This window comes from Hemitrygon akajei, unplaced genomic scaffold, assembly GCF_048418815.1.
Source record: "Hemitrygon akajei unplaced genomic scaffold, sHemAka1.3 Scf000080, whole genome shotgun sequence".
In the NCBI taxonomy this organism is placed as follows: domain Eukaryota; kingdom Metazoa; phylum Chordata; class Chondrichthyes; order Myliobatiformes; family Dasyatidae; genus Hemitrygon; species Hemitrygon akajei.
In genome coordinates, this window is record NW_027331966.1 from 1,063,585 (window position 1) to 1,090,591 (window position 27,007).

The 27,007-nt window shown below is 43.2% G+C and overlaps 3 protein-coding genes across 3 annotated transcripts in view; 1 reads left to right on the plus strand and 2 right to left on the minus strand.

Moving 5' to 3' along the window:
* The window catches only part of LOC140722568 (uncharacterized), a 424,481-nt gene that overhangs the window by 87,888 nt on the left and 309,586 nt on the right, over positions 1 to 27,007 (plus strand). The gene's annotated exons all lie outside the window — the stretch shown is intronic.
* LOC140722576 (uncharacterized) overlaps positions 1 to 27,007 on the minus strand; it is a 168,382-nt gene that overhangs the window by 50,704 nt on the left and 90,671 nt on the right. The gene's annotated exons all lie outside the window — the stretch shown is intronic.
* On the minus strand, positions 7,041 to 8,554 carry LOC140722575 (uncharacterized). Its single transcript, XM_073037290.1, has one exon. It carries the CDS (start codon positions 8,473 to 8,475, stop codon positions 7,438 to 7,440), a length of 1,038 nt encoding a protein of 345 aa, XP_072893391.1. The 5' UTR covers positions 8,476 to 8,554; the 3' UTR covers positions 7,041 to 7,437.

Below are 27,007 nucleotides of genomic sequence, written 5' to 3' on the forward strand. Positions count from 1 at the left end.
CAAAGGCAGATATAAAACACAAGAGATTCTGCAGTTGCTAGAAATACAGACACACACACGCACACACACACACACAATGCTGGAGGAACTATGCAGTTCAGGTAGCAACTAAGCAGAGGAGTACACCGTCTAGGCATGCTGAAGGGGCTCGGCCTAAACGTCTATTTATTCCTCTCTACATTTGTTGCCTGATCTGTTGATTTCCTCCAGTATTTTGCAGAAATTAATCACCTTTTTTTTCAATCAAACAGTTTCCAAATGTGTCTGATCTTTCATTTGTAGCCACATCCTGCAGGTTCGGTTTCTCTTCTTCCTCCTCCTTGTAAACTCCAGGCCCCATCTCTTTCTGGAGCCCCAAATCCCTGACTGGCAACTTGGTTTCTGACTCTGCTCCATCGAAGATTCACTCGCTATTCTGCTGTCAGACTTCAGAGGTGCATTGTAACAACCCAGCAGTTCGAAGCGAAGACCTTTGAAATTAGTGAGAATGACCTAAAACATTGAAAAGAGCGGGGAAGAAGGAGTTTAACCATCTTCGTCCGGAGCCCTGAAGAACGTCACAACCACAGTGAGCTCATCGTCTTATTCAGCCTGGAGAAATTCATGCAGCGAATTCATGCAGGTGTATCAGATGATGAGAGGCATTGGTTGTGTGGATAGCCAGAGGCTTTTCCCAGGGCTGAAATGGCTAACACGAGGGGGAATAGGTTTAAGCTGCTTGGAAGTAGGTACAGAGGAAATATCAGAGCAAAGTTTTTTAAACAAAGTGGTGTTTGTGTGGAATGCACTGCCAGCGATGGTGGTAGAGGCGGATACAATAGGGTCTTTTAAGAGACTCTCAGATAGGTACATGGACCTTAGGAAAATAGATTTCTATGATTCTATGATTCTATGAAATTCAAGGGAAATCTCCTATCCCATGGAGAGGTGACTAGTTGCAACCTGTTATCTCAGGGAGAGTGAGAGGGGAACGGCAGGGATAGATTTTGATATACGGATATGGAACAGAAACATGGGCAGGGACCAGATGGGCCGAGTGGCCTCTCTAGTGTACATTGTGATTTTGGTAGATACAGTAAGTACCTGACACACGGGATTTGATACAGAACTGATTTTTCTTTCACAGCTCCACAATATTAAACCAGTCTAGTTTAAGGCTAACATCAGCAGAACAGACTCCTCCAATGCTCAGTGACCAGGGTTCAGTCCTGGGTGCGATGAGCAGCCGCAAGAACTGCAGAATCTGACAGTAACAGTCCCTCATGAACCTGCAGCTGCCTTCAGTCACCGTGATGGTTAAACATTTAACACGGAGCTGATTTGAACTTCCTCCCTGATGTAGGAGAGTTCAGACTGAAGATGTCGGGGAGAAGGAAAACAAAAAGATAATAACAGGGTTGATGAAAGCCAATGCACCTTATGCCTTTTTAACCACACAGTCAACCTGCGTAACAGCTTTGAGTGTCCTATGGACTCGGACCCCAAGATCCCGCGGATCCTCTATACTGCCAAGAGTCTTACCATTAATACTATAATCTGCCATCATATTTGACCTAACAAAATGAATCACCTCACACATCAGTGTTGAACTCCATTTGCCACTTTTCCGTCCAGTTTTGCATCTTATCAATGTCCTGCTGTAACCCCTGACAGCCCTCCACACTATCAACAACACCCGCAACCTTTGTGTCATCAGCAAACTTACTATCCCATCCTTCCACTTCCTCATCCAGGTCATTTATAAAAATCACGAAGGTTAGAGGTCCCAGAACAGATCCCTGAGGCACACCAGACAGACAGACAGATATACTTTATTGATCCCAAGGGAAATTGGGTTTTGTTACAGTCACACCAACCAAGAATTGTGTAGAAATATAGCAATATAAAGCCATAATTTAATAATAATAATAAGTAAATTATTCCAAGTGGAAATAAGTCCAAGACCAGCCTATTGGCTCGGGGTGTCTGACACTCTGATGGAGAACTTGTGAAGTTTGATGGCCACAGGCAGGAATGACTTCCTTTGACGCTCAGTGTTGCATCTCGGTGGAATGAGTCTCTGGCTGAATGTACTCCTGTGCCTAACCAGTACCTTATGGAGTGGATGGGAGTCATCCACTAGTAATAGACCACTGGTCACCGACATCCATGCAGAATATGACCCGACTACAACTACTCTTTGTCCTCTGTGGCAAGCCAGTTCTGGACCCACAAAGCAATGTCCTCTTGGATCCATTGCCTCCTTACTTTCTCAATCGGCCTTGCATGGGGTACCTTGTTAAAGCTCATCTGAAAATCCATGCAAACACCATCCACTGTCTCTGCTTTATCTATCTTGCCTGCTATTTCCTCAAAATATTGCAAGTGATTTGTCACACACAATTCCCTGCAAAGGAATTCTGCTGACTTTGTCCTACTTCATCATGCCTCCCCAATTACAGTACCCAAAAAACTCACCCTTAATACACCCGAACATATTCCTGACCACTTGGATCAGACTAACTGTCCTATAATTTCACTGGACAACAATTTTCTTTTTCAAAAGCGTTGCATCCTCAGAATTTTTTTTGTTTATGATTAACTGCTTGAAGATGAACACAAATATAATATAAGACTACTTGTATCACGCAGGAATTTGGAAAAACGACAAATTAACTTTTATTGAACATATTGTCTTTAATTGTATAATGGTGCTGATGCTTTGCAATGGTGCAACCAAGTAAAAAATACTTGGTTAATGATTTTCATTCATACTCAAGTGTCTGAGGCTTCTCGCTTAAGTGTCCAACCCTAATTTGCAGCATTGCTGGATTCAGTTGCCCTGGTATCTTTTCTCCATGACCGCAGTGTCCTGGTGAAACCTTTCACCATGCTCGTCACTAACAGCACCAAGATTTGCAGGGAGGAAGTCCAAATGTGAATGCAGAAAATGAATCTTTAGTGACATGTTGCATTTCGTGGTTTTATATGCTTGAAGCATGGTTTCAACCAGCTGCATGAAGCTTGGTGCTCTGTTGATGCCGAGAAAAATTTCAACAACTTCCTTGAATGCCTTCCATGTGATTTTCTCCAGTCCCTCTAGAAATTCTTCAAATTGCCTGTCATTGATGACCTGTTTGATTTGTGGACCAATAAAAATGCTTATTCTGGGAAGCATCCGTCTCAAATATCAAAATCCTTCATAGAATTTTTTGTGCTTGGTGATAGCAAATTCCATCCTTACAGTCCTGAACCCAATAATTATTACTAAATCCTGTCCTGCCTTGCAGCAGCCGCGCCGGCTAAGTATGCCCAAGCATGCCTGAACAAGATAGGAAACTTTCCAGCTTACATTGCAGGCAACATTTTAATTGACCGGAAATATGAATTGAAATAATAAACATATGTGATTTCAAAAAATGGTGCGTGATAGGGAAATTTCATGGTGATTTTCATGATCAGTAGCCCAAAATTCATTAGATACACCTAAAGGTTTTCAGGAAGCAAAACCTTTGTTGTCCATTTTTTTTTCTTCTGCCTCCTTCTCTTCTTAAAGAGTGGAGTGACATTGGCAAGTTTCTAGTCCGCCAGAACCATTCCAACATCTAGTGATTTGTGATAGATCATTACTCATCACTCGAAGAGCAAACTAAGGGGGAACTTCTTCATTCAGAGGCGGGGAGAGTGTGCACCGAGCTGCCAGAGCAAGTGGCATGGACGATTTCAATCTTTAAGAGAAGTTTGCTTTGGTTCATGGATGAAAAGGATATGGAGGTCTATGGTCCAGGTGGAAGTTGTTGGAACTCGGCAGATTAATGTTTTGGCACGGACTAGTTTGGCTGAAAGGGGTTTGCCTGGGCTGTAGTGTTCTTTGACTCTAATGCCTTCACAGTCTCTTCAGCTACCTCTTTCTGAACCCTGGGGTGTACACCTTCTGGTCCAGGAGTGTTATCTACCTTCAGGCCTTTCAGCTTCAAAAACACCTTCTCTCCTTGGTAAAAGCATGTATCCTCACTTCTGCCCCAGGTACTGCTGAATGTTTGGCATTTATGTAATAAATTTAATGACACAACTGTAGTGGGTGACTTCAATCTGCAGGAGAATGGGGAAAGTCAGATTTGTGTCCGATCGCAAGAGATGGAATGTGTACAAAATGGCTTTTTAGAGCAGCTGATGGTTGAGCCTACTCGGGGAACTGCTATCTTAGATTGGGTGTTGTGTAATAACCCAGATCTTATTAGGGAGGTTAATGTAAAGGAACCGTTAGAAGGCAATGATCTTAATTTGATTGAATTCCCACTGCAATTTGTGAGGGAGAAGCATAGGTCACATGCGGAGTATCGCAATGGAATAAAGTGTATTACAGAGGCATGGGAGAGGTGATTCCCCAGGTGGCTGACGTCTCTGAGAATAGTTCATAACTTACAGGATAGATATGTCTGGCAGAAGTAGTTCTCAAATAGCGGGGCTAGACTACCACGGCTGACAAAGGAAGTTAAGGACTGTATAAAAGCCAAGGAAAGTGCATATAATGTAGCAAAAGTGAGTAGGAAGTTGGATAATTGGGTATCTTTTAAAATCCAGCAACAGGCAACTGAAAAAAAAAAGCAGATTATAGTCCAGTTAGCCGAACCTCAGTGGCTGGGAAAGCATTTGAGTCTAAAATATCAGATGAGGTTTTGAGGTACGAGGAGACTAATGATAAAATAAGTCAAAGCCAGCATAGGTTCTGTACAGGGAAACCTTGCCTGACAAGTCTGTTACAGATCTTCAAGGAAGTCATAAGGAGGATGGACAAACGAGAGGCAGTGGATATCATTTAATTGGATTTTCAGAAGGCATCTGATAAGGTGCCACACATGAGACTGCCTAACAGGATAAAAATCAGAGGAAATACTAGCATGGACAGAGGCAGCGAGTGGGAATAAAAGGGGCCTTTTCTGGTTGGCTAGCAGTGACTAGTGGTCTACAGGGGTCAGTATTTGGTCCACTACTTTTCACATCGTTTTGTCAATGAGTTGGATAATGGAACTGATGGCTTTGTGGCAAGGTTTGCGGATGATACAAAGATTGGTGGAGGTGTTGGTAGTGCTGAGGAAGTAATCCGATTGCAGCAGGACATGGAAAAATTTCAAGAACGGGCAAAAAAGTGGCAGATGGAATACAATACTGGGAAATGTACGATAATGCATTTTGGCAAAAGGATCAATAGTGAACTATTATCTGATTGGGGAAAAGGTTCATACAACAGAAGTACTGAAGGAAATATGAATCCTCGGGCAAGACTCCCAGAAGGTTAATTTACAGGTTGAGCCTATGGTAAAGAAGGCAAATGCAATGCTGGCATTTATTTAAAGTGAAGTAGAATCTATAAGCAAGGAGATGATGCTGGTACTTTATAAGATACTACTTAGGCCGCACTGAGAGTATTTGGGATGCATATCTCAGAAAAGGTGTGTTGTCGTTGGAGAGAGTCCAGAGGGTGTTCAAGAAGATGATTCCGGTAATAAAGGGGTTAAGATATGAGAAGCGTTTTCCAGCTTTGGGCCTGTACTCCTGCACTGACCTGTGTTTAATAAATGTGGGGGTAGGGTGTAAAATCTCACTGAATCCCACCGAATGTGGAAAGGTCTGGATAGTGTGGATGAGGAGAGGACTTTTCGTATGGTCGGGGTAGCCATAACGGAGGGCACAGCCTCCAAACTGAGGAGTGACCTTGCAGAGTAGTTAAGGAGGATTTTATTTAGTCAGAGAACGGTGAATCTGTGGAATTCTCTGACACAGACGGCGTTGGGGGACAAGTCTGTGGGTATATTTTGGGCAGAAGCTAATAGTTTGCTGATACAGGATATGCCGAGGAGGCAGGTGAGTGAGAACCAGGATCAGCCATGATAGAACGGCGGAGCAGACTTGATGGGGCTGAATGGCCTAATTCTGCTCCTATGTCTGATAGTCTTATACTGCGAGTGTCTGACACAGTGAAGATTGACACAAAATACTTATTACATTCGGCCGCGATTTCTTTGCTCTGTTACTAACTCGTCAGCATCATCTTCCAGCGGTACAGTATCAACTCTTGCCTCTCCTTTACTCTTTATGTATGTGAACAACTTTTGATACTTGATATTATTGGCTCACTTACCTTAATTTTTCATCTTTTCTCTCCAGTGTTTTTTTTTAGTTGTCTCCTGTTGGTTATGTAAATACTTTCCAATCCTCTCACTTCCCACTGTTTTCTTGCTATATTATATGACCCGGCTTTTGCTCTTATCAAAAACAGGAGAGAATCTGTGGATGCTGGAAGTCCAAGCAACACATACACAAAATACTGGAGGAACCTAGAAGGCCATTAATAATATTACAGGATAAACAAGCAGGAACAACTCCCTCAATAGATAAAACCATTCCCAACACACACGTTCCTCGACCAGTGGCGCACCTCACCACAGGCATTGTTTGTGTGTCATCAGTCAGACAAACAAAAGATTTTCTCTGTCAATCAGCTTCCAGGTGTTGCTACTCTGTCATTCGTTGCCACACCCCGCTGCTGATTTCCTTCTCCTCATCGTACTTTCTTACCCCGACCATCGTCCAGAGCCCCAAACTCTGCCCTGTGCGGACTCACCTCTGGTTTCTGACCCTGCTTTGTTGAACATCCAACAAATGGTTTCCCATTCTGCTTTCAGTCTTTAGAGAACAGTGGTGTTTTCAACAACCCTTTAGAAGCAGGGAAAATGACCCATAATTGGAAATGAGCCCTGAATAAGGAGGTTAACTACCAATGTCATTCTTCCTCAGCCCAGAGATTTGAGGGGTGAAGAACATCTCAGACAGAACTGCAGTCAGCTCAACTTCTTCAGTCTGCAGAAAATTCAATGGAAACCTCTTCGCCCACACAGTGGTGACTGTTTGGAACCCATCACCACAGAGAGAGCGAGAGGTGAACAACAGGGGAGGATTTAAAAGGACTGTCTTGGAACAGAATCACTGGCAGGGTCCAGCAGGCCTGAGTTGACTCTCGACTGTGCACTAGGTGTGTTATAAATTCACTTAGTACCAGAGACAGAGTTTAAAATAGAACTGATTTATTTGTCTCAGATGCAGAATATTAAACTCCAGTCCCATTAAAGTTGAATGTGCAGCAGAATAAACTCCTCCCATGCCCAGTGACCAGGGTGCAGAACTGGGTGTGGTGAGCAGCAGCAATAATTGCAGAGTTCAGCACCTACAATCACTCTCGAAATTGCATTCAGCAACGGTGATGGACAAATATCCAGCATGCAGCTCATTGAAACTTTCTCCCCAGTGTGAACCCGGTAGTGTGTCAGAAGGTTTGATTACTGAGTGAATCCTTCCCCACATTCACAGCAGGTGAACAGTCATTCCCCGTGTGAACTCAATGACACACATTTGGTGGGGATCGCTGAGAGAATCTCTTCTCAAAGTCTGAGCAGGCCTCTACCCAGTGTGAACTTGCTGGTGTCTCTGTAGATGAGATAACTGAGTGAACCCCTTCCCACATTCACCGCAGGTGAACGGCCTCTCCCCAGTGTGAACTGACTGATGTGCCAGTAGTTTGGATGACTGAGTGAATCCTTTCCCACATTCACTGCAGGTGAACGGCCTCTCCCCAGTGTGAAGTGACTGGTGTGCCAATAGGGTGGATGACCGTGTGAATCCCTTTCCACAGACTGAGCAGGTGAATGGCCTCTCCCCAGTGTGAACTGACTGGTGTCTCTGTAGGGTGGATGACTGAGTGAATCTCTTCCCACAGTTTGAGCAAGTGAACGGCCTCTCCCCAGTGTGAAATCGCTGGTGTGCCAGCATATCAGATGACTGAGTGAATCCCTTCCCACAGATTGAGCAGGTGAACGGCCTCTCCCCAGTGTGAACTCTCTGGTGTCTTTGTAGAGTGGCTGACTGACTGAACCCCTTCCCACAGTCTGAGCAGATGAACGGCTTCTCCCCAGTGTGAACTCGTTGGTGACTCTGCAGGTTGGATAACTGAGTGAATCCCTTCCCACAGACTGAGCAGGTGAACAGCCTCTCCCCACTGTGAACTCTCTGGTGTTTTTGTAGATCAGATGACCAAGAGAATCCCTTCCCACAGTCTGAGCAGGTGAATGGCTTCTCCCCGGTGTGAACTCGCTGGTGTGCCAGTAGGTGAGATGACCGAGTGAATCCCTTCCCACATTCACCGCAGGTAAACGGCCTCTCCCCAGTGTGAACAGACTGGTGTGCCAGTAGTTCGGATGACTGAATGAACCCTTTCCCACATTCTGAGCAGGTGTACGGTCGCTCCCCGGTGTGAACTGACTGGTGTCTCATTAGGTGAGATGACAACATGAATCCCTTCCCACAGTCTGAGCACGTGAACAGCCTCTCCCCAGTGTGAACTCGCTGATGTACCTTCAGTTGGGATGACTGAGTGAATCCCTTCCCAGAGTCTGAGCAGGTGAACGGCCGCTCCCCGGTGTGAACTTGCTGGTGAGCCATTAGGTCAGATGACCGAGTGAATCCTTCTCCACAAATTCAGCAGATGACCTGCCAGAGTGATCTGACTGGTGTGTCCACAGGTGGGATGACTGACTGAATCCCTTCTCACACACGGAACAGGTGAATGGCCTTGCCCAGTGTGATCTTGCTGATGTACCTTCAGTTGAGATGACCGAGTGAATCCATTCCCACTGTCTGAGCAGGTGAACAGCCTCTCCCCAGTGTGAACTCGCTGATGTACCTTCAGTTGGGATGACCGAGTGAATCCATTCCCACAGTCTGAGCACGTGAACAGCCTCTCCCCAGTGTGAACTCGCTGATGTACCTTCAGTTGGGATGACTGAGTGAATCCCTTCCCAGAGTCTGAGCAGGTGAACGGCCGCTCCCCGGTGTGAACTCGCTGGTGAGCCATTAGGTCAGATGACCGAGTGAATCCTTCTCCACAAATTCAGCAGATGACCTGCCAGAGTGATCTGACTGGTGTGTCCACAGGTGGGATGACCGACTGAATCCCTTCTCACACACGGAACAGGTGAATGGCCTTGCCCAGTGTGAACTTGCTGATGTACCTTCAATTGTGATAACCGAGTGAATCCATTCCCACTGTCTGAGCAGGTGAACGGTCTCTCCCCAGTGTGAACTCGCTGATGTACCTTCAGTTGAGATGACCGAGTGAATCCATTCCCACTGTCTGAGCAGGTGAACGGTCTCTCCCCTGTGTAAAATGACTGGTGTGCCAGTAGGTGGGATGACCGAGTGAATCCCTCCCCACAGTCTGAGCAGGTGAATGGCCTCGCCCAGTGTGAACTTGCTGATGTACCTTCAATTGTGATAACCGAGTGAATCCATTCCCACTGTCTGAGCAGGTGAACGGTCTCTCCCCTGTGTAAAATGACGGACGTGCCAGTTGGTCGGATGACCGAATGATTCCCTCCCTACAGTCCGAGCAGGAAGGATGGTTGATTGAATCCCTTGCTCCTTAAATATCTAGACAGAGACAGCACAACTGGTGTGGTGTGTTTGAATTCCCATAGACAAATTCCTTGTCGTTTTCAACCTGTAAAAATATTTAAAAATCCATCAGTGGGTGTAGTACACCATTTCAGATGAGATTACTTGAGTTGCCAAGGTTTGATCTGGAATCACACTGTTACAGTGATGTTCAACCCAAGTTGGACAGAGAAATCATCTTCTGACTGGGCAGAGTGCTGGTATCTGGAATGATACGTTGGTTCATGAAGGCCAATATGTCAAAATCTTTCTTTCTGTCCCTATCGAACTGTGACACCACTTTCAGTGAATTATTGACCTGTATTCCCAGATTCCTTTCTTCTACAGCACTCCTCAGTGCCCGACCAGTCACTGTTTAAGACCTAGTTCCTACCAAAATGCAACACCCCACACTTGTCTCCATTAAATTCCATTTTGCATTTCTTAACCCATTTTTCCAGCTGATCCAGATCGCACTGCAAGGCATGACAGTCCTCCTTGCTGTTCATTACACCCCAATTTTGGTGTCATCCAAAAATTTGCTGATCCAGCTAACCATGTTATCATCTAGATTACTGATATAGATAACAAACAACAACAGATCCCTGTGGCAACCACTAGTCACAGGCCTCCAGTCAGAGAGGCAACCATCTGCTACCACACTCTGGCTTCTCCCAAAGACAGTGTCTCATCCAATTTACTATCTCATCTTGAATGCTGAGTGACTGAACCTTGTTGACCAAACTCCCATATGAGACTTTGTCAAGTGTCTTGCTAACGTCCATGTAGACAACACCTGCTGCCTTGCCTTCATTAACTTTCCTGATAACTTCCTTGAGAGACTCTATAAGATTGGTTAGACATGACCTACCATGCACAAAGCCATGCTGCCTATCCTTAATCAGTCCACATCGATCCAAATACTTATATATCCGGTTCCTGCTCATACATTCCAATAACTTTCCCACTACTGATGTCAAGCTCACCAACATATAATTTCCTAGTTTATTTTTTGAGCCTTTCTTACACAGCGGAACAACATTGTCTGTCCTCCAGTCTATCACCTGTCACTAAGGGTGATTTCCATATCTGTGCTTGGGCCCCGAAAATTTCTGCACCTGTCCTCCGCAGGGTCCAACCCCGTCAGACCCTGGGGATTTATCCACGCTAATTTGCCTTAAGACAGCCAACACCTCCACCTCTGTCATCTCACATTCTACAGGGGCTGTATTGAGAGCATCCGGAGCAGCTGCATCACTGCCTGGTTCGGAAATTGCACCATTTCGGATCGCAAGACCCTGCCGCGGATAGTGAGGTCAGCTGAGAAGATCATCAGGGTCTCTCTTCCCGCCATCATGGACATTTACACTACACGCTGCATCCGAAAAGGAAACAGCATTATGAAGGACCCCATGCACCCGTCATAAAATCTCTTCTCCCTCCTGCCATCTGGGAAAAGGCTCCGAAGCATTCGGGCTCTCATGACCAGACAATGTAACTGTTTCTTCCCCCAAGCTATCCGACTCCTCAATACCCAGAGCCTGGACTGACACCTTGCCCTACTGTCCTGTTTATTACTTATTGTAATGCCAGTACTGTTTTGTGCACTTTGTGCAGTCCAGTGTAAGTTTGTAGTCTAGTGTAGCTTTCTCTGTGTTTTTTATATTATGTAGTTCAGTCTAGTTTTTTGTTCTGTGTCATATAAACCATGGTCCTAAAAAACGTTGTCTCATTTTTACTGTGCACTGTACCAGCAGTTATGGTCGAAATGACAATAAAAGTTGACTTGACTTGAATAATAATAATAATAATAATAATAATAATAATAATAATAGAAATAATCTCCCCATCTATTTTGTCTCCTCATATGGATTACCATTCTGATCTTGCAGAGGATTAATTTTTTTCCCTTGCAATCTTTTTACTCTTAACATATCTGCAGATTCCCTGAGGATTCTCCTTCACCTTGTCTGCTGGGGCAACCTCATGCCTTCTTTCATCAGTGTTCACTTGAATTTCCTGTATCTCATAAGTACCCCATTTGTTCCTATCTGCCTGTACCTGGTATGCACCTCCTTTTTATTGATCTGGGAGAGGAAAGCCAAAGGGGTGAAATCTGCATGGTGGGAGGTGGGAGTAAGGGGGGGAGGGGTTAAACTAAAGTTGCAGGGGGAATGGGAGCCTGAATAACAGAACAGATAGTGGAGAGGTTGTGGAGACAGATGTTGTTCAGTCCTCAGACAAAGTCAGGAATGAGAAAGTTGAGCATGGTGCAGTGAATATGCTGAGCCCTGTATATTTCAATACAAGGAGCAGCGTAGGAAAGGTGGATGTGTTCAGGGCATGGATCAACACCTGGAATTAACACTAGGATCTGGCAACTGTGGATTGGGACATGCTGCTTTATGGCAAAGGTGTGCTTGGTAAATGGGAGGCCTTCAAAGCAAAATTTTGAAAGTACAAAGTGGGTATGTCAGAATAAAAGGTAAAGATAGAAACTGTAGGGAACCTTGGATTTCAAGAGATAGTTTAAGAGCAAAAGGATTGCAAGGCACAAAGTTGGTCCTCTGGAAGACCGGAATGGCAATCCACGTGTCGAACCAAAGCAGATGGGGGAGATCTTAAATATTTTTCCATCTCTGTTTACTCAGGAGATGGACAAAGAGTCTATGGGAGTGTGGAAAAGCGGCATTTAAATCGTGGACCCTGTACAGATTAAAGAGGAGAAGTTACTTCACTGTTCAAAATAGAAGATAGAAATCTACAGCATATTCCAGGCCATTCAGACTAAAATATTTTGCCAACCATGTAACCTACTCTAGTAACTGCCTAGAATTTCCCTAGCACACAGCCCTGTGTTTTTCTAAGCTCCATGCACCTATCTAAGAGACTGTTAAAAGACTCCATTGTATCTGCCTGGAACACCGCTGCTGGCAGTGCATTCCACGCACGCACCACTCTCTGTGTAAAAATCTTACCCTGACATCCCTCAGTATCTATTTCCAAGCACCTTAAAACTATGCCCCCTCGTGTTAACCATTTCAACCCTGGGAAAAAATCCTCTGGCCACCCACACGCTCAATACCCCTCATCATTTTGTGCACCAAAAAATGTCTCTAAATATAAACAAGGAAATTATACATTGTACAATCTACTTTCCACGATTCAGTACATTTACACAGACAGGTGTGTAAAAAGGGCACAAAGAATATCGGGGACAAACAGGCCCAATTCACCAGAACCACAAACTGTTCCTGCTGCTACCATCCAGGAAACGGTATCACAGCAAAAGGACCAACAGGCTCCGGGACATCATCTTCCACCAGGCTATCAGACTGATTAATTCATGCTGATACAATTGCATTTTGATGTTATATTGACTGTCCTATGTACAAACTATCTATTATAAATTACTATAAATTACACATTGCACATTCAGATGGAGATGTAACGTAAATATTTCTACTCCTCATGTTTATGAAGTATGTATCTAATAAAGTCACTTCAATTCACCCTCTCCACTATCTGTTCTGTCATTCTGGCTCCCTTTCCCCCTACAACTTATTTTAACCACATCACCCCCTCCCCTGCTCACTACCACTAGCAAGCCTTACCACTAGGATATTCATCCCCTCTTGTTCTGTTCCTCTAACTAACGAATCCCCTATCAGCCTTTTGACTTTCCTCTGCCAGGTAATTCCCCCCAACAGCTTCTAAAGTGGTCCACCTGTTGTTGTTGGGGATGGCCACTAGAGTACTCTGCGATGGATATTTAACCTCATTCCCCTTCCTGACTCTGACCCAGTTTCCTGTGTCCTGCACCTTGGGAGTAACTCACCTCTCTTCATGTCATATCTATCACCCCCTCCAACTGCTGGATGATCTGGAATTCACCCATTTCAAGTTGCAGCTCATTGAAGTGCAGGGTTACAAGCTGCAGCTGGATGCACATCTTGTAGGGCAGGGCATCAGGGACACTGGAGGTCTCCCCTCCTTCCCTCCAATACCTCTCTAATTTGTAATAATCTCCCCTCTAATTTATAATAACCAGTGTGAAGATAAATCTTGTACTGTGTATTTTTTACCCAGTGACAAGATGTGCACAGTGAATTTTATATAGAGAGGTATTCATTTTCACAGCTAGCAAATCACTGTCAATAGGAACTTTGATCTCCTTTGGGTTTGATCGAGTTCATCTGCACTCTCACACAACCTATGTAGCAGGCCTCTAACAGGAAATGGAGGATTTTCTCACCAAAGCTTTTGCATATTGTCCATATGTGGTTTGCTTGCTAAATTATGCTTTAAAAAGTCAGATTTCCAAATATCACTCCACTTCTTCCCACTTGCAAATTCTCCAGCAACTCTTACATCACCAAAATGCAAACAGGCATCCCCAGTTTCTGTACTCTACATAAATATTTCCTCTGAACCCTCCCCCAATGACTCAGTGATGGGAATGCCAATGAATATGAAGGGAAGGGCAGTAGTCTGTCTCACTGGAGTCTGGCACATTTGTGATGTGAAAGCTGCTTGTTGCCCAGGACAAAGGTGTTTGATATCATTACGTACCCAGAGAGAATGGGACAAAACATGTTCTCACCGGTAGAAAAGTCCACAGCAAGAGGAGGTAGAGGAAGCAAAACACACAAAATACTGGATTTGCTCAGCAGGCCAAGCAGCATCTACGGAAAAGAGAACTAATGCTGATTTTCTCAACTGCTGATGTAAAAGATTTTGTTCCCTTTCTCCGAGTTCCTAATCCTTGCATTTAGACAGCTGGAGCTCAGCTCTGTCTGAGAGATCCATCGGTTCCCATTCCCTCATCAACCGGAAGCTCCCCGGGGTCCGTGTACGGATCGTGGGGCTGAGAGAGAGGGAAGAGGGCAGGACTGTCCCGGGTGTGCTGCCACGGTGACCGGATTTCACAGGAATCGCCCCGAAGTCGGTGTTTAATATAAAAACATGGTGAATCACTCTTACCTGCAACCGCCATTTTCCAGGCCTTCTGTGTACTGCGCGCATGCGTAAAACTCGGGGACGTCCTCAGCCTGACGCCTGCGCAGTTCATTGGCGCTTCAGCACCGGCGAAATTCTTAACGCATGGCCCTATGGGTAATCACGGTGCCATTGAATATTTCTGCAAGCACCGGTTCAATGTCCATACCTCATTTTTTTTATAATGTGTATAGAAAAATCTGCAGCTGTTTTAACGCAGAAAGCGGCTCCCATAAGCAATATACTCGATATCAACGTGTATCTAATGCCAAAGTAAAATGCAGATATAAAACTCAGGAGATTCTGCAGTTGCTGGAAATACAGAGACACACGCACACAAAACGCTGGAGGAACTCTGCAATTCAGAGAGCAAGTAAGCAGCGGAGTACACAGGCTAGGCATGCTGAAGGGGCTCTGTCTAAACGTTTTCTATTTATTCCTCTCCAAAATTTCTGCCTGGTCTGTTGATTTCCACCTGTGTTTTGCAGAAATTAACCACCTTTTTTTTCGATCAACCGGTTTCCAAATGCTTCTAATCTTTCACTTTTGATCACATCCTGCTGGACTAATTCGTCCTCCTCCTCTGGACCCCATCTCTCTCTGGAGCCCCTGACTCAGGCCGGCAAATCTTCGGTTTCTGACTCTGTACCATCGAAGATTCACTCGCTAGTCTGCTGTCAGACTTTAGAGGTGCATTGTGTTACGAGACCGCAGGTTCGTTTCCTGTGAGTGTCGCTTTAAGTGCCTGAGTGAGGCGGCGCTGTGACGTCAGACACAAGATGCCGCAGCCTGAGGGAGCGGGAGCGGGAGAGGGAGACGGAGACAAGCTGTTGGAACTTCAGCGTGTGACTGCTATAGGCTGCAACTCTTCCATGCCCAAAAGGTTGGGTTGATCTGATCATCGGCACGCAGTGCACAACGGATGTGTGACTGTCACTTCGTATCATCCATATGTGTGGATTTGCTGGAGTATCCTGTGGTATCACTTTTGTTGGCCCTTACGTGGAATCGGGGTGTTCTGTGGTAACCACTTGAAGACGATATTCCTGTGACTGTCACCTGGTGATATTTCTAAGCGGATTTCGGAACTAATCGACGGATAAGATCTTCGGCGACTGTTATTTCGTTTACCCAGCGTGGAATGTGTGTGGAATTCTTCGTAATTGCCTTCTCTCTACATGTTCCTGTGGATTTACAAATCTCTCCTCTCTCTCACTTATTCCGTGGATTACTGAACTTTTCCACTTTACCATCTGAAGACTTTAAGCATTGTTTCCCAAGCTTGATAGTTTGGGAGCTATATATACGCATAACACTGTTAACTTCTGTTTATTTCCTTTAATCTTTTATATTTGAGTAGATACTGTTACGTACCCCGTGACGGGTCAAAGAACCAGCAGAAATAGAAAACATCGTGGAGTCTGGTATTGCTATAAACTAATGCTATTTATTAGTAACTACGCGATACAGCAAGATAAATGCAGATATATCAAACAGGTTAGCAATGATCATATGTGTGTGTGTGTGTGTGTGTGTGTGTGTGTGTGTGTGTGTGTGTGTGTGTGTGTGTGTGTGTGTGTGTGTGTGTGTGTGTGTGTGTTTGTGTGTGTGGAAATAGGAAAGCCAAGCTTCTTCACGCCTCGGGGTGAATGGATACCGTCTTACAGTGATGAGTGAAGTTCGGTTCAGTTCGTGGGATTGAGTCGTGTAGTGATGGAGAGAGAGAGAGAGGGAGAGTTTTGAGTCTTCAGGTAAGCTGACGCCGTCGATAGTCCCGTCGTCCTCCGAAATCCTTTGGAAGTCACCGACTGTGACACTACAAACGGGACCGTTCTTCTGTGGTGGAGTTATTAACCCAGGCGTGGGATGGGCACACGAATAACTCCCCACCAGTCACAGCCTTTTCACACTGCGAGAGCCGCTGATCGATGCTCCTGATCGATCTTCCAAAGCCCACCTTTTTCTGTGGACACAACAAAGATCATTCAGTGTCCAAAACCATGTGTCTGGAGGTCTATCAGCGGACCTCCTACTTATCTCACCGTGCTGAGCCCCAGCTGTCCATCAAACAGTTCCTCCCTTCTCTCTCTGTAAGAACACAGAAGCTCTCCCTCCCTCTAACAAGGTGTCCTGTGTTGAACATCTCCCTCTCTCTTTTCAAAAACACAGTTCATAGGGGTAATTCAGGACCCCGTCACAATACTAATGAAGAGAGTGGTTTTAACATCGAAACCAGACTCCGTTAGTGGTACGTAACAATTGCAACAACCCAGCTGTCTGAGGCACAGTCCTTTAAAATTGGTGAAAATGACCCAAAACGTTGAAAAGAGCGGGGAAGAAGGAGTTTAACCAACTTCGTCCGGAGCCCTGAAGAACGTCACAACCACAGTGAGCTCATCGTCTTATTCAGCCTGGAGAAAATCATGCAGGAAATTCATGCAGATGTATAAGATGATGAGAGGCATTGGTCGTGTGGATAGCCAGAGGCTTTTTCCCAGGGCAGAAACGGCTAACACGAGGGGGAATAGGTTTAAGCTGCTTGGAAGTAGGTACAGAGGAGATGTCAGAGCTCAGTTTTTTAAGCAGAGTGGTGCGTGAGTGGAATGCACCGCCAGCGACAGTGGTAGAGGCGGATACAATAGGGTCTTTTAAGAGACTCTTAGATAGGTACATGGAGCTTAGGAAAATAGAGGGCTATGTGGTAGGGTAATTCTAAGCAGTTTCTAGAGTAAGTTACATGGTCGGTACAACATTGTGGGCCAAAGCATCGGTAATATGTTGTAGGTTTCTGTGATTCTATGAAATTCAAGGGAAATCTCCCGTCCCACGGAGTGGTGACTAGTTGCAACCTGTCATCACAGGGAGGGTGAGAGGGGAACGGCAGGGGTAGATTTTCATAAACTGATATGGAACAGAAACATGGGCAGGGACCAGATGGGCCGAGTGGCCTGTCTAGTGTGCACAGTCAGTGTGGTAGAGACAGTAAGTACCTGAGACACGGGATTTGATACAAACTGATTTATCTTTCACAGATCCACAATATTAAACACTAGTCCAGTTTAAGGCTAACATCAGCAGAACAGACTCCTCCAATACTCAGTGACCAGGGTTCAGTCCTGGGTGCGATGAGCAGCCGCAAGAACTGCAGAATCTGACAGTAACAGTCCCTCATGAACCTGCAGCTGCCTTCAGTCGCCGTGATGGTTAAACATTTAACACGGAGCTGATTTGAACTTCCTCCCTGATGTGAAGTTGCTGGTGTTGCAGCAGCTGGGATGATTGAGTAAAACTCTTTGCTCACTCCGGACAGAAATGTGGCCTCTATTTATTGTGAACTCACCGGAGCATCACAAGGTGGGTTAACTGAATGAGTCTCTTCGCACACACGGAGCAGGTGAACGGCCGCCTCCCAGTGCGAAGCTGTAGATCTCGGTCTTCGGTCTCGGCCCGAAACGTTGACTGCTCATTTACACGGATGCTGCCCGACCTGCTGAGTTCCTCCAGCGTCCTGTACGTGTTGCTTTGACTACAGCACCTGCAGTGTACTTTGTGTTCAAGCGCTGGTGAATTGACTGATAAAGCGGAACTAACGTGCTGTTGTGTTTGTGATTCCCATACACAAATCCTTTTAATTTTCTACACTGTTAAAAGTTTACAAAGCACGTCAGTGGGTGAAGGACAACATCTCAACTGAAATAATTTTAGTCTCCATGGTGCCTTCTGATTAAAACACTGTCACATCTCAAAACAATTTAGAGGAACAAGATTTCATCTTCTAACTGGCCACAGTTCCGGCATCAGGCACAATATCAAACTCTCTGCTTCCCTCTCTGTATCAAAATGCATCATTCCTCCCTTTCATCAGTCTGTGACTTGGCTCAGTTTGTCTGTCTACTTCCCATTCTGAGCATGCGCCACACACCTACTGAGATCACATTTTATTTACACGGCTGTGACTAGAGACTTTCTGATTATTATGTCCCTCCCGGCATTTGACGGTGGTAAACTCAGAGTCAGCAATGGTATTGAACATCGGGAGTAGGTGATTAGGCTTTTTCGTTGGAGATCGATAAACTGCCGGTAGTGTGTGTCTGGATGAGTGGGTCGTTTTCAGACTGGAAGGAGGCAGTGTTTGGAGTATCTCAGAGATCAGCCCCTGACCACAGTTGTTCACAGTTTAATTTCCTGGCGGAGGCAGCGAGATGTGAGATGCCCCAGTCTGCTGGTGACGCAGAAAGAGTGGAGTTGGGGGAGGGGAGGCTATTCACAAGCAATTTCGTAGCTTTGCAATCAGTACATAGTGCACTGTGGGGCTGCAGTGGCGGGTTCCAATCTGCTAATTACATTTGCTGACCACACTACATTGATCCCCCGGATCCCAATTAATAACGAGGCAGCCGACAGAGAAGAAGTCATCACCCCGACACAGTGGTGTCAAGAAAACAACCTCTCCCTCATTGTGACAAAAACACAGGAGCTGGTTGTGGATTACAGGAGGAATGGAGACAGGGACCAAATTCAACATTTCCAAGACTGTTATTGACACAAAATGCACATTTTAATATTGATCATGACAAAATGTATTTTTCATACCGTTAATGACATAAAACATATTTATGGATTGTTACTGACAGAGAATCGTATAATTTGTGTTCCGTGTGTTATCTGAATGTACTTGCCTGTGATGCTGCCACAAGTCAGTGTTTCTCTGTTCCTGTACCTTCCCGTACTTGTGCACTTGGCAATAAATTCAACAGGACCTGAGAAATCTCAGTGAGATTTGATTAATGATGATCATCTTGGTAGCTCGGTAGGTCGAATGTACGAGACAGTACACTGTTAAATGCAAAACCCTGAACAGTGTTAATGATCAGAGGGATCTCAGACTCCAAGTTCATCGCTCCCTGAAAGAGACTGCACAGATTGATCGGGTGGTTAAGAAGGCAAATGGCATGGTTGTCTTTATTTGTTGAAGCATTGAGTTCAAAAGTCGGGAAGTTGTGCTGCGGCTGTTACGAGCCTGCGGTCGTACTGTGACTGTTTCTTTAAGAGCGCCGGCATGAGGAGGCGGGGCTATGACGTCAGTCACAGGCTGACAGCGCTGACTGTGGACTGAATCATAAGAGAGAGCGACCGATCTGCCATACACACATAACACTGCTAACTTTCATTATTTCGTTAAGTTACTATATTATAAATAGATACTAATAAAGAGAGTGGTTTTAACATCAAAATCAGACTCCAGTGCGAACTCTATTGCTGCTGGTTCGTTTCTAAAACGTTTCAGTTCGTAACACAGTTTTATAAAACTAGTTAGACCACATCTGGAGTGTTTCATACAGTTCTGGTCGCCCCCATTCTCGGAAGGATGCCGGGGCTTTCGATAGTGTTCAGAAGAGGTTTACCAGGACACTGCCTGGATTAGAGGGCATGAGCTATAACGAGAGGCTGGACAAACTTGTGTTGTTTTCTCCAGAGCGGCGCAGGCTGGGGTGAGACTGGATGGACGTTTTACAGATTACGAGAGGAATAGATAGAGTGGACAGACGATATATTTTTCCTGGGGGTTGAAATGTCTAATACATTTAAGGCGAGAGGAGATGTGAGCGGCAATTTTGCTTCTTTCCACAGAGTGGTGGGTAGCTGGTTCTCTGTCTGGGGATGCGAGACCAAAGCGGTCGCCTGATCCCGTTTCCTGTTCACGTTTTTCCGCAGATCTGCAGTATCTGCGGTTCACTGCTCTACTTGTACGTGGAGCTTCATCTTTCCCCGTTCAGACAAGGCAGTGAGATCCGGATCTGTCACGTCCTCTCGTTGTGGGTGGACAATATGCTTTTTTTCTGCAATATTTTCAGCATGTTTCATTTCGCCGTTTTTACCTGCTGAAGTACAGCCAATGTTTCTGCTTGTCTGACCCATTTATGTCAGAACTTAGCCTTTTCTATTTATCTGAGCTTCTCATAATTTAACTATTTAATATGTATGTATATTTTTATCGGAAATCACAATCGTAAAAATCTATTGTTATGAAACAGGTTCTACTGCTGCCGCAGAGACAAAGAATTTCATGACATATGCCGGTGCTATTAAACCTGATTCTGATATTGATATGGGAGACCCACCACCGGTCACCTGATCCCAGTTACCGCAGAACGTAATGTGAGATTGAAGCCTTTTCTATTTATTTGCATTCCACAGAAATGACAACAGTTCAGTTTCCTTCTGTGGTTCCAGAGCAGAGTCTCAGTCTCAGTCAGCTAATATTTCCACACAATTAAAATGGGGAATTTGTTTATTCTTATCACGTACTGAGCTACAGTGAAAATCTTGCCTGACGTACCATCCACACAGATCGATATATTACAACAGTACATTGAGCTGATATACGACAGAACAATCACTGTAACAAAGCATTATGGCTGCAGAGAAAGTGCAGTGCAGATAGACATATGGTGCAGGGTCACGTCGAGTTACATTGTGAGGCCGAGTCCATTTTATCATTCATTTGGCTTATAACCACAGACAGAAAGCCGCCCTTGAGCTTGTCATTACTAATAACTGCAGCTCTGTAAATAAAGATCTCTGTAAAGCGAATATAGTTCCTTTAATGGACCATGAAACAACAATTTTCTAGATGAAATCCACTTATTTTTTCTTTAATAGGTCGTATTCCTCCTGTGAAAATGATGATTTTACGTAGATTTTTATATATTTTCCAAAATATACCTCTTTTTAACTAATAAAATTTCGATGAAATTGACTCTGCTATTTCTTCCTTTATTTGGAACAATAAGAGACCAAGAATTAATAAGTATCATTTACAGAAATATAAAAAAGATGGTGGACTTGCACTTCCTAATTTAAGACTGTATTATTGGGCTGTGAATATTAGACAATTACGTTTTTGTTTATATTGGCATGAGAAGAACCAAAAATCATTATGGGTTGATTTGGAATTAAAAGCTGTTAGACAATTTTATTTTACTTCAATTTTAGGAGCTCCATTACCATTACAGCTCTCAAAAATTCCAAATTTAAATTATTACCCGGTTATTAAACAAATCCCTACGGATTTGGGTTAAGTTTCTTTTATTTTTATTTTAAACAATTGAAATTGTCTAGTTTTTTATATCGAAACTTTTCATTTAAACCTTCAACAACTGACCCCATTTTTCTCCTATGGAAAAATAAAAGGATCCATTCTTTTACAGATTTATTTTGTGATGGTCGATGGATGAACTTTGAAGAGTTAATTAACAAATTTTCACTCGCTCATGCACATTTTTTGCAATATGTTCAGGTGAAACATTTTTTACAACAATGTTTACCTAAGTTTCCATATTTACAAGAATCTGATTTGTTGGATTCCATTTTGAAATTGAATCCCTTAGTGAAAGGTTCCATTAGCAGAATTTATAATTTATTTTTGTTACAAAAAGATAACCTATCACTAAAGATTAAACAAGATTGGGAGAGAGAGCTTAAAAGAACCCTTGTTAATGAAGATTAGCTTCGACTTTTGAAAAACGTAAATTCTTCTTCTTTATGTGCCAACCATTGTTTAATTCAATTTAAAATTGTTCCCCGTTATTATTTAACAAAAGGAGAGACTATCTAAAATATTTCCTACTATAGACAAATGCAGTGATAGATGTGAAACTGAAGTAGCTACTTTGTCACATATGTTCTGGTCATATTATTCATTAAAATCGATTTGAAAATCTTTATTTTCTAAAATTTCTAAAGCTCTGAAAATTAATTTACAACCTAATAGATTGACTGTTCTATTTGGAATAGCTCCACATCATATTCAGGGTATTTCATCTTCAGATCTACCTGTAATTGCGTTTGTTACGCTACTGACAAGAAGGGCTATTTTATTAAAATGGAAAGATATTTCTTCCCCAACATTAATTGAATGGTTTTCTCAATGAATGTTATGCCTTAGTTTCGAAAAAATAGAAGTAGAACTTTGGATCCTCGATTCGATTTTGAGAAAAGATGGGGTTCTTTTGCCAAATATTATCATTTAAATTGAATTACGCTATATGGTTTCCTTCTAATTTTATTTTTTTTTTATAAATATGAAATGGCAGTTGATGATTCTTATTTTCATATTTAGATGATGGTCAAATGTGTGTTTCTTATGTAGTTAGTGTTTTTTTTTTCCCAAGTTAAATGTTTTTTTTCCCTTCTATATATATATATATATATATATTTCCAATTTTATTTTTTACGATCAGTTTTTTCAGCTTTATTAATTGCATACATATTAATCTATTGAAGTTTTGTATCATTTTGTAGCTGTAGAAGATTCTGTACCAATAAAAAAAATTCTAAAAATGAAAAAAAAAATGAAAACGACAAAACAGTAACTGCGACAAAGCATTAAGGCTGCAGAGAAAGTGCAGTGCAGATAGACATATGGTGCAGGGTCACGTCGAGTTACATTGCGAGGCCGAGTCCATTTTATCATTCATTTGGTTTCTAACCACAGACAGGAAGCCGTCCTTGAGCCGGGTGGTTCGCGCTTTAAGGCTTTTGTATCTCTTCCCCGACGGGGGAGCGGGTTTGCATCAAGAATGTCCAGGTTGTGAGGATCTTTGAGTACATGGCCTGCTTTTCCGGGGGAAGGGAAGTGTAGGAAGAGTCCATGGAGGGGAGGCTTGTTTCTCTGATGTTCTCTGCAGTTCCTTGCAGTCATGGGCAGAGCAGTAGCCGTAAGAAGCCGTGAAGTATCGACAAGAAGCTCAGAGAACTCGGCCTTCACCCTGCCTTGTGTAGCTGGATCCTGGACTTCCTGTCAGATCGCCGGCAGGTGGTAAGTGTGGGCTCCATCTCCTCTGTCTCTCTGACCCTCAGCACACATACCCCACAGGGTTGTCTCCTTGCCCCCTCCTTTACTCTCGGTGCACCCATGACTTCTGTTGCCCCCCACAGCTCCAATCTGCTAATTAAATTTGCTGACGGCACTACACTGACTGGCCTAATCTCAAATAATAACGAGGCAGCCTACAGAGAAGAAGTAATCACCCCGACACAGTGGTGTCAAGAAAACAACCTCTCCCTCATTGTGACAAAAACACAGGAGCTGGTTGTGGATTACAGGAGGAATGGAGACAGGGAACAAATTCAACATTTCCAAGACTGTTATTGACACAAAATGCACATTTTAATATTGATCATGATACAATGTATTTTATATATTGTTAATGACACAAAACATATTTACAGATTGTTACTGACAGAGAATCGTATAATTTGTGTTCCGTGTGTTATCTGAATGTACTTGCCTGTGATGCTGCCACAAGTCAGTGTTTCTCTGTCCCTGTACCTTCCCGTACTTGTGCACTTGGCAATAAATTCAACAGGACCTGAGAAATCTCAGTGAGATTTGATTAGTGATGATCATCTTGGCAGCTCGGTATGTCGAATGTATGAGACAGTACACTGTTAAATGCAAAACCCTGAACAGTGTTAATGATCAGAGGGATCTTAGACTCCAGGTTCTTCGCTCCCTGAAAGAGACTGCACAGATTGATCGGGTGGTTAAGAAGGCAAATGGCATGCTTGTCTTTATTGGTTGAAGCATTGAGTTCAAAAGTCGGGAAGTTGTGTTGCAGCTGTTACGAGCCTGCGGTCGTACTGTGACTGTTTCTTTAAGAGCGCCGGCGTGAGGAGGCGGGGCTATGACGTCAGTCACAGGCTGACAGCGCTGACTGTGGACTGAACCATAAGAGAGAGAGCGATCTGCAGACAGACAGTCGGCCGGTCTAAAGAGAGAGAGAGAGACTGGAAAAGCTGATCGCTTCAGTTACTCGCTGCTGAGGCTTGGAAATCTCCTATGCCCACAAGAGTGGGTTGATCATCGGGACACGGAACCACAACGAATGTGTGTGGCTGTCAGTATAATCCATAGGACTGGATTTTGGAATATCTTGTGTTAACCCTTGCCTGGGTATGTTGTGTGGTACCCCTGGAAGACGGTATTCCTGTGACAGGTCACTTTCGCTGAGAACTCGTATGTGGACGGATTCAGCGGATAAGAACTTCGACGGCGATTATTTTGAAGTAACGGCCTTTTCTCTACGTTTCACCCTGGATTACAAATATCTCTCTACCATCATTTATTCCGTGTATTACTGAACTTTCCTACTTTATCATGTCAGGGCTCTAAGCTTTGTTCCCTCAGGTTCGATAGTCTGGGAGTTATATTTACACATATATACACTTAACGCTGTTAACTTCCCTTTATTTCGTTAAGTTACTATATTATAAGTAGATACTAATAAAGAGAGTGGTTTTAACATCAAAACCAGACTCCAGTGTGAACTCTATTGCTGCTGGTTGGTTTCTAAAACGTTATAGTTCGTAACACAGTTTTATAAAACTAGTTAGACCATATCTGGAGTGTTTCATACAGTTCTGGTCGCCCCCAATCTCGGAAGGATGTCGGGGCTTTGGAGAGGGCGCAGAAGAGGTTTACCAGGACACTGCCTGGTTTAGAGGGCATGAGCTATAACGAGAGGCTGGACAAACTTGTGTTGTTTTCTCCAGAGCGGCGCAGGCTGGGGAGAGACTGGATGGACGTTTATAAGATTACGAGAGGAATAGATAGAGTGGACAGACGATATATTTTTCCTGGAGGTTGAAATGTCTTATACATTTAAGGTGAGAGGAGATGTGAGCGGCAAGTTTGCTTCTTTCCACAGAGTAGTGGGTAACTGGACATCTGTCTGGGGGTGGGAGACCCTCCATCGTCACGTGATCCCGTTTCCTGTTCACGTTTTTCCGCAGATCTGCAGCATCTGCGGGTCTCTGCTCTACGTGAACGTGTAGCTTCATCTTTCCCCGTTCAGACAAGGCAGTGAGATCCATATCTGTCACGTCCTGTCGTTGTGGTGGACAATATGTTTCTCCTGCAATATTTTCAGCATGTTTCATTCCACTGTTTTTACCTGCTGAAGTGCAGCCGATGTTTCTGGGAGTCTGACCCATTTATGTGAGAATTTAGCCTTTTCTATTTCTCTGAGCTTCTCATAAATGTGTACAGTTTAGTTAAGCTTCACTCCACAATTTCCAAGGCAACAATCAGTTCAAATAGTCCACACAAATAAAATAGTTTATTACATTTTTTAATTTTTATTTTTGTACAATTTATATAATTTAACTATTTAATATGTATATTCTTATTTCAAATCACAATTGTTAAAATCTATTGTTATGAATTAGGTTCTACTGCTGCCGCAGAGACAACGAATTTCATGTCATATGCCGGTGCTATTAAACCTGATTCTGATATTAATATGGGAGACCCACCACCGGTCACCTGATCCCAGTTCCCGCAGATCGGAAAGCGAGATTGAAGCCTTTTCTATTTATGTGCATCCCACAGAAATGACAACAATTCAGTTTCCTTCTGTGGTTCCAGAGCAGAAGCTCAGTCTGTCTAATATTTCCACACAATTAAAGTGGGGAATTTGTTTATTATCATCATGTACTGAGCTACAGTGAAAATCTTGATTGATGTACCATCCACACAGATCGATACATTGCAACAGTACATTGAGCTGATATACGACAGAACAACAATTGTAACAAAGCATTATGGCTGCAGAGAAAGTGCAGTGCAGATAGACAAATGGTGCAGGGTCACGTCGAGTTACATTGTGAGGCCGAGACCATTTTATCATTCATTTGGCTTATAAACACAGACAGGAAGCCGTCCTTGAGCTTGTCATTACTAATAACTGCAGCTCTTCTTTTTTTCTCACTTTCTCGTGGCACTAGAAGGTGATGTCCATTAAGCCCTTTATTATTTAATCTTGTATTGGAGACTTTTGCTATAACACTAAGTGAAGGTAAAAATATTCTTGGTATCTCTGTGAATGGAACCATACATAAGATTTCTCTTTATGCAGATGATCTTTTGGTTTTTATTTCAAATCTTGAGGAATCAATTTCTAATCTTTTGGAAGCACTTAAAGATTTTGGTGAATTTTCAGGATATAAACTTAACTTGAATAAAAGTGAATTGTTTCCATTAAAGGTCCATGTTAGTATATATAATGATATTCCTTTTAGAAGTGTTAATACATTTAGATATTTAGGTATTGTAATTACTAAAAAATATAAAGATCTCTATAAAACGAATGTAGTTCCTTTAATCGACTCCATGAAACAACTAATTTCTAGATGGAATCCACTTACTCTTTCTTTAATAGGTCGTATTCATGCTGTGAAAATGATAATTTTACTTAAATTTTTATATATTTTCTAAAATATACCTATCTTTTTCTTTCTTTTTACAATATTTTTATTCAGAAGAAAAAAAAGATTTACAGAGTGCAACACATTCATATATTGTAATAAAATTGATCAAAATGTTATACCATAACACATAAAGGTATACCACTCTGTAGTCAAAAATTTAAAGATAGGTCATACATCATAAAATAATTTTTTTATATATAAAAAAAGTCAACCCCCTACCAACTACCAAAGGAAAAAGTTGATGGACGACAATGGATAATTAGAAAAAAAA

What these genes read in the sequence shown, in the direction of transcription:
- LOC140722575 (XM_073037290.1), bottom strand. Translation starts at nt 8,475, where the DNA reads ATGGCTCACCAGCAAGTTCACACCGGGGAGCGGCCGTTCACCTGCTCA.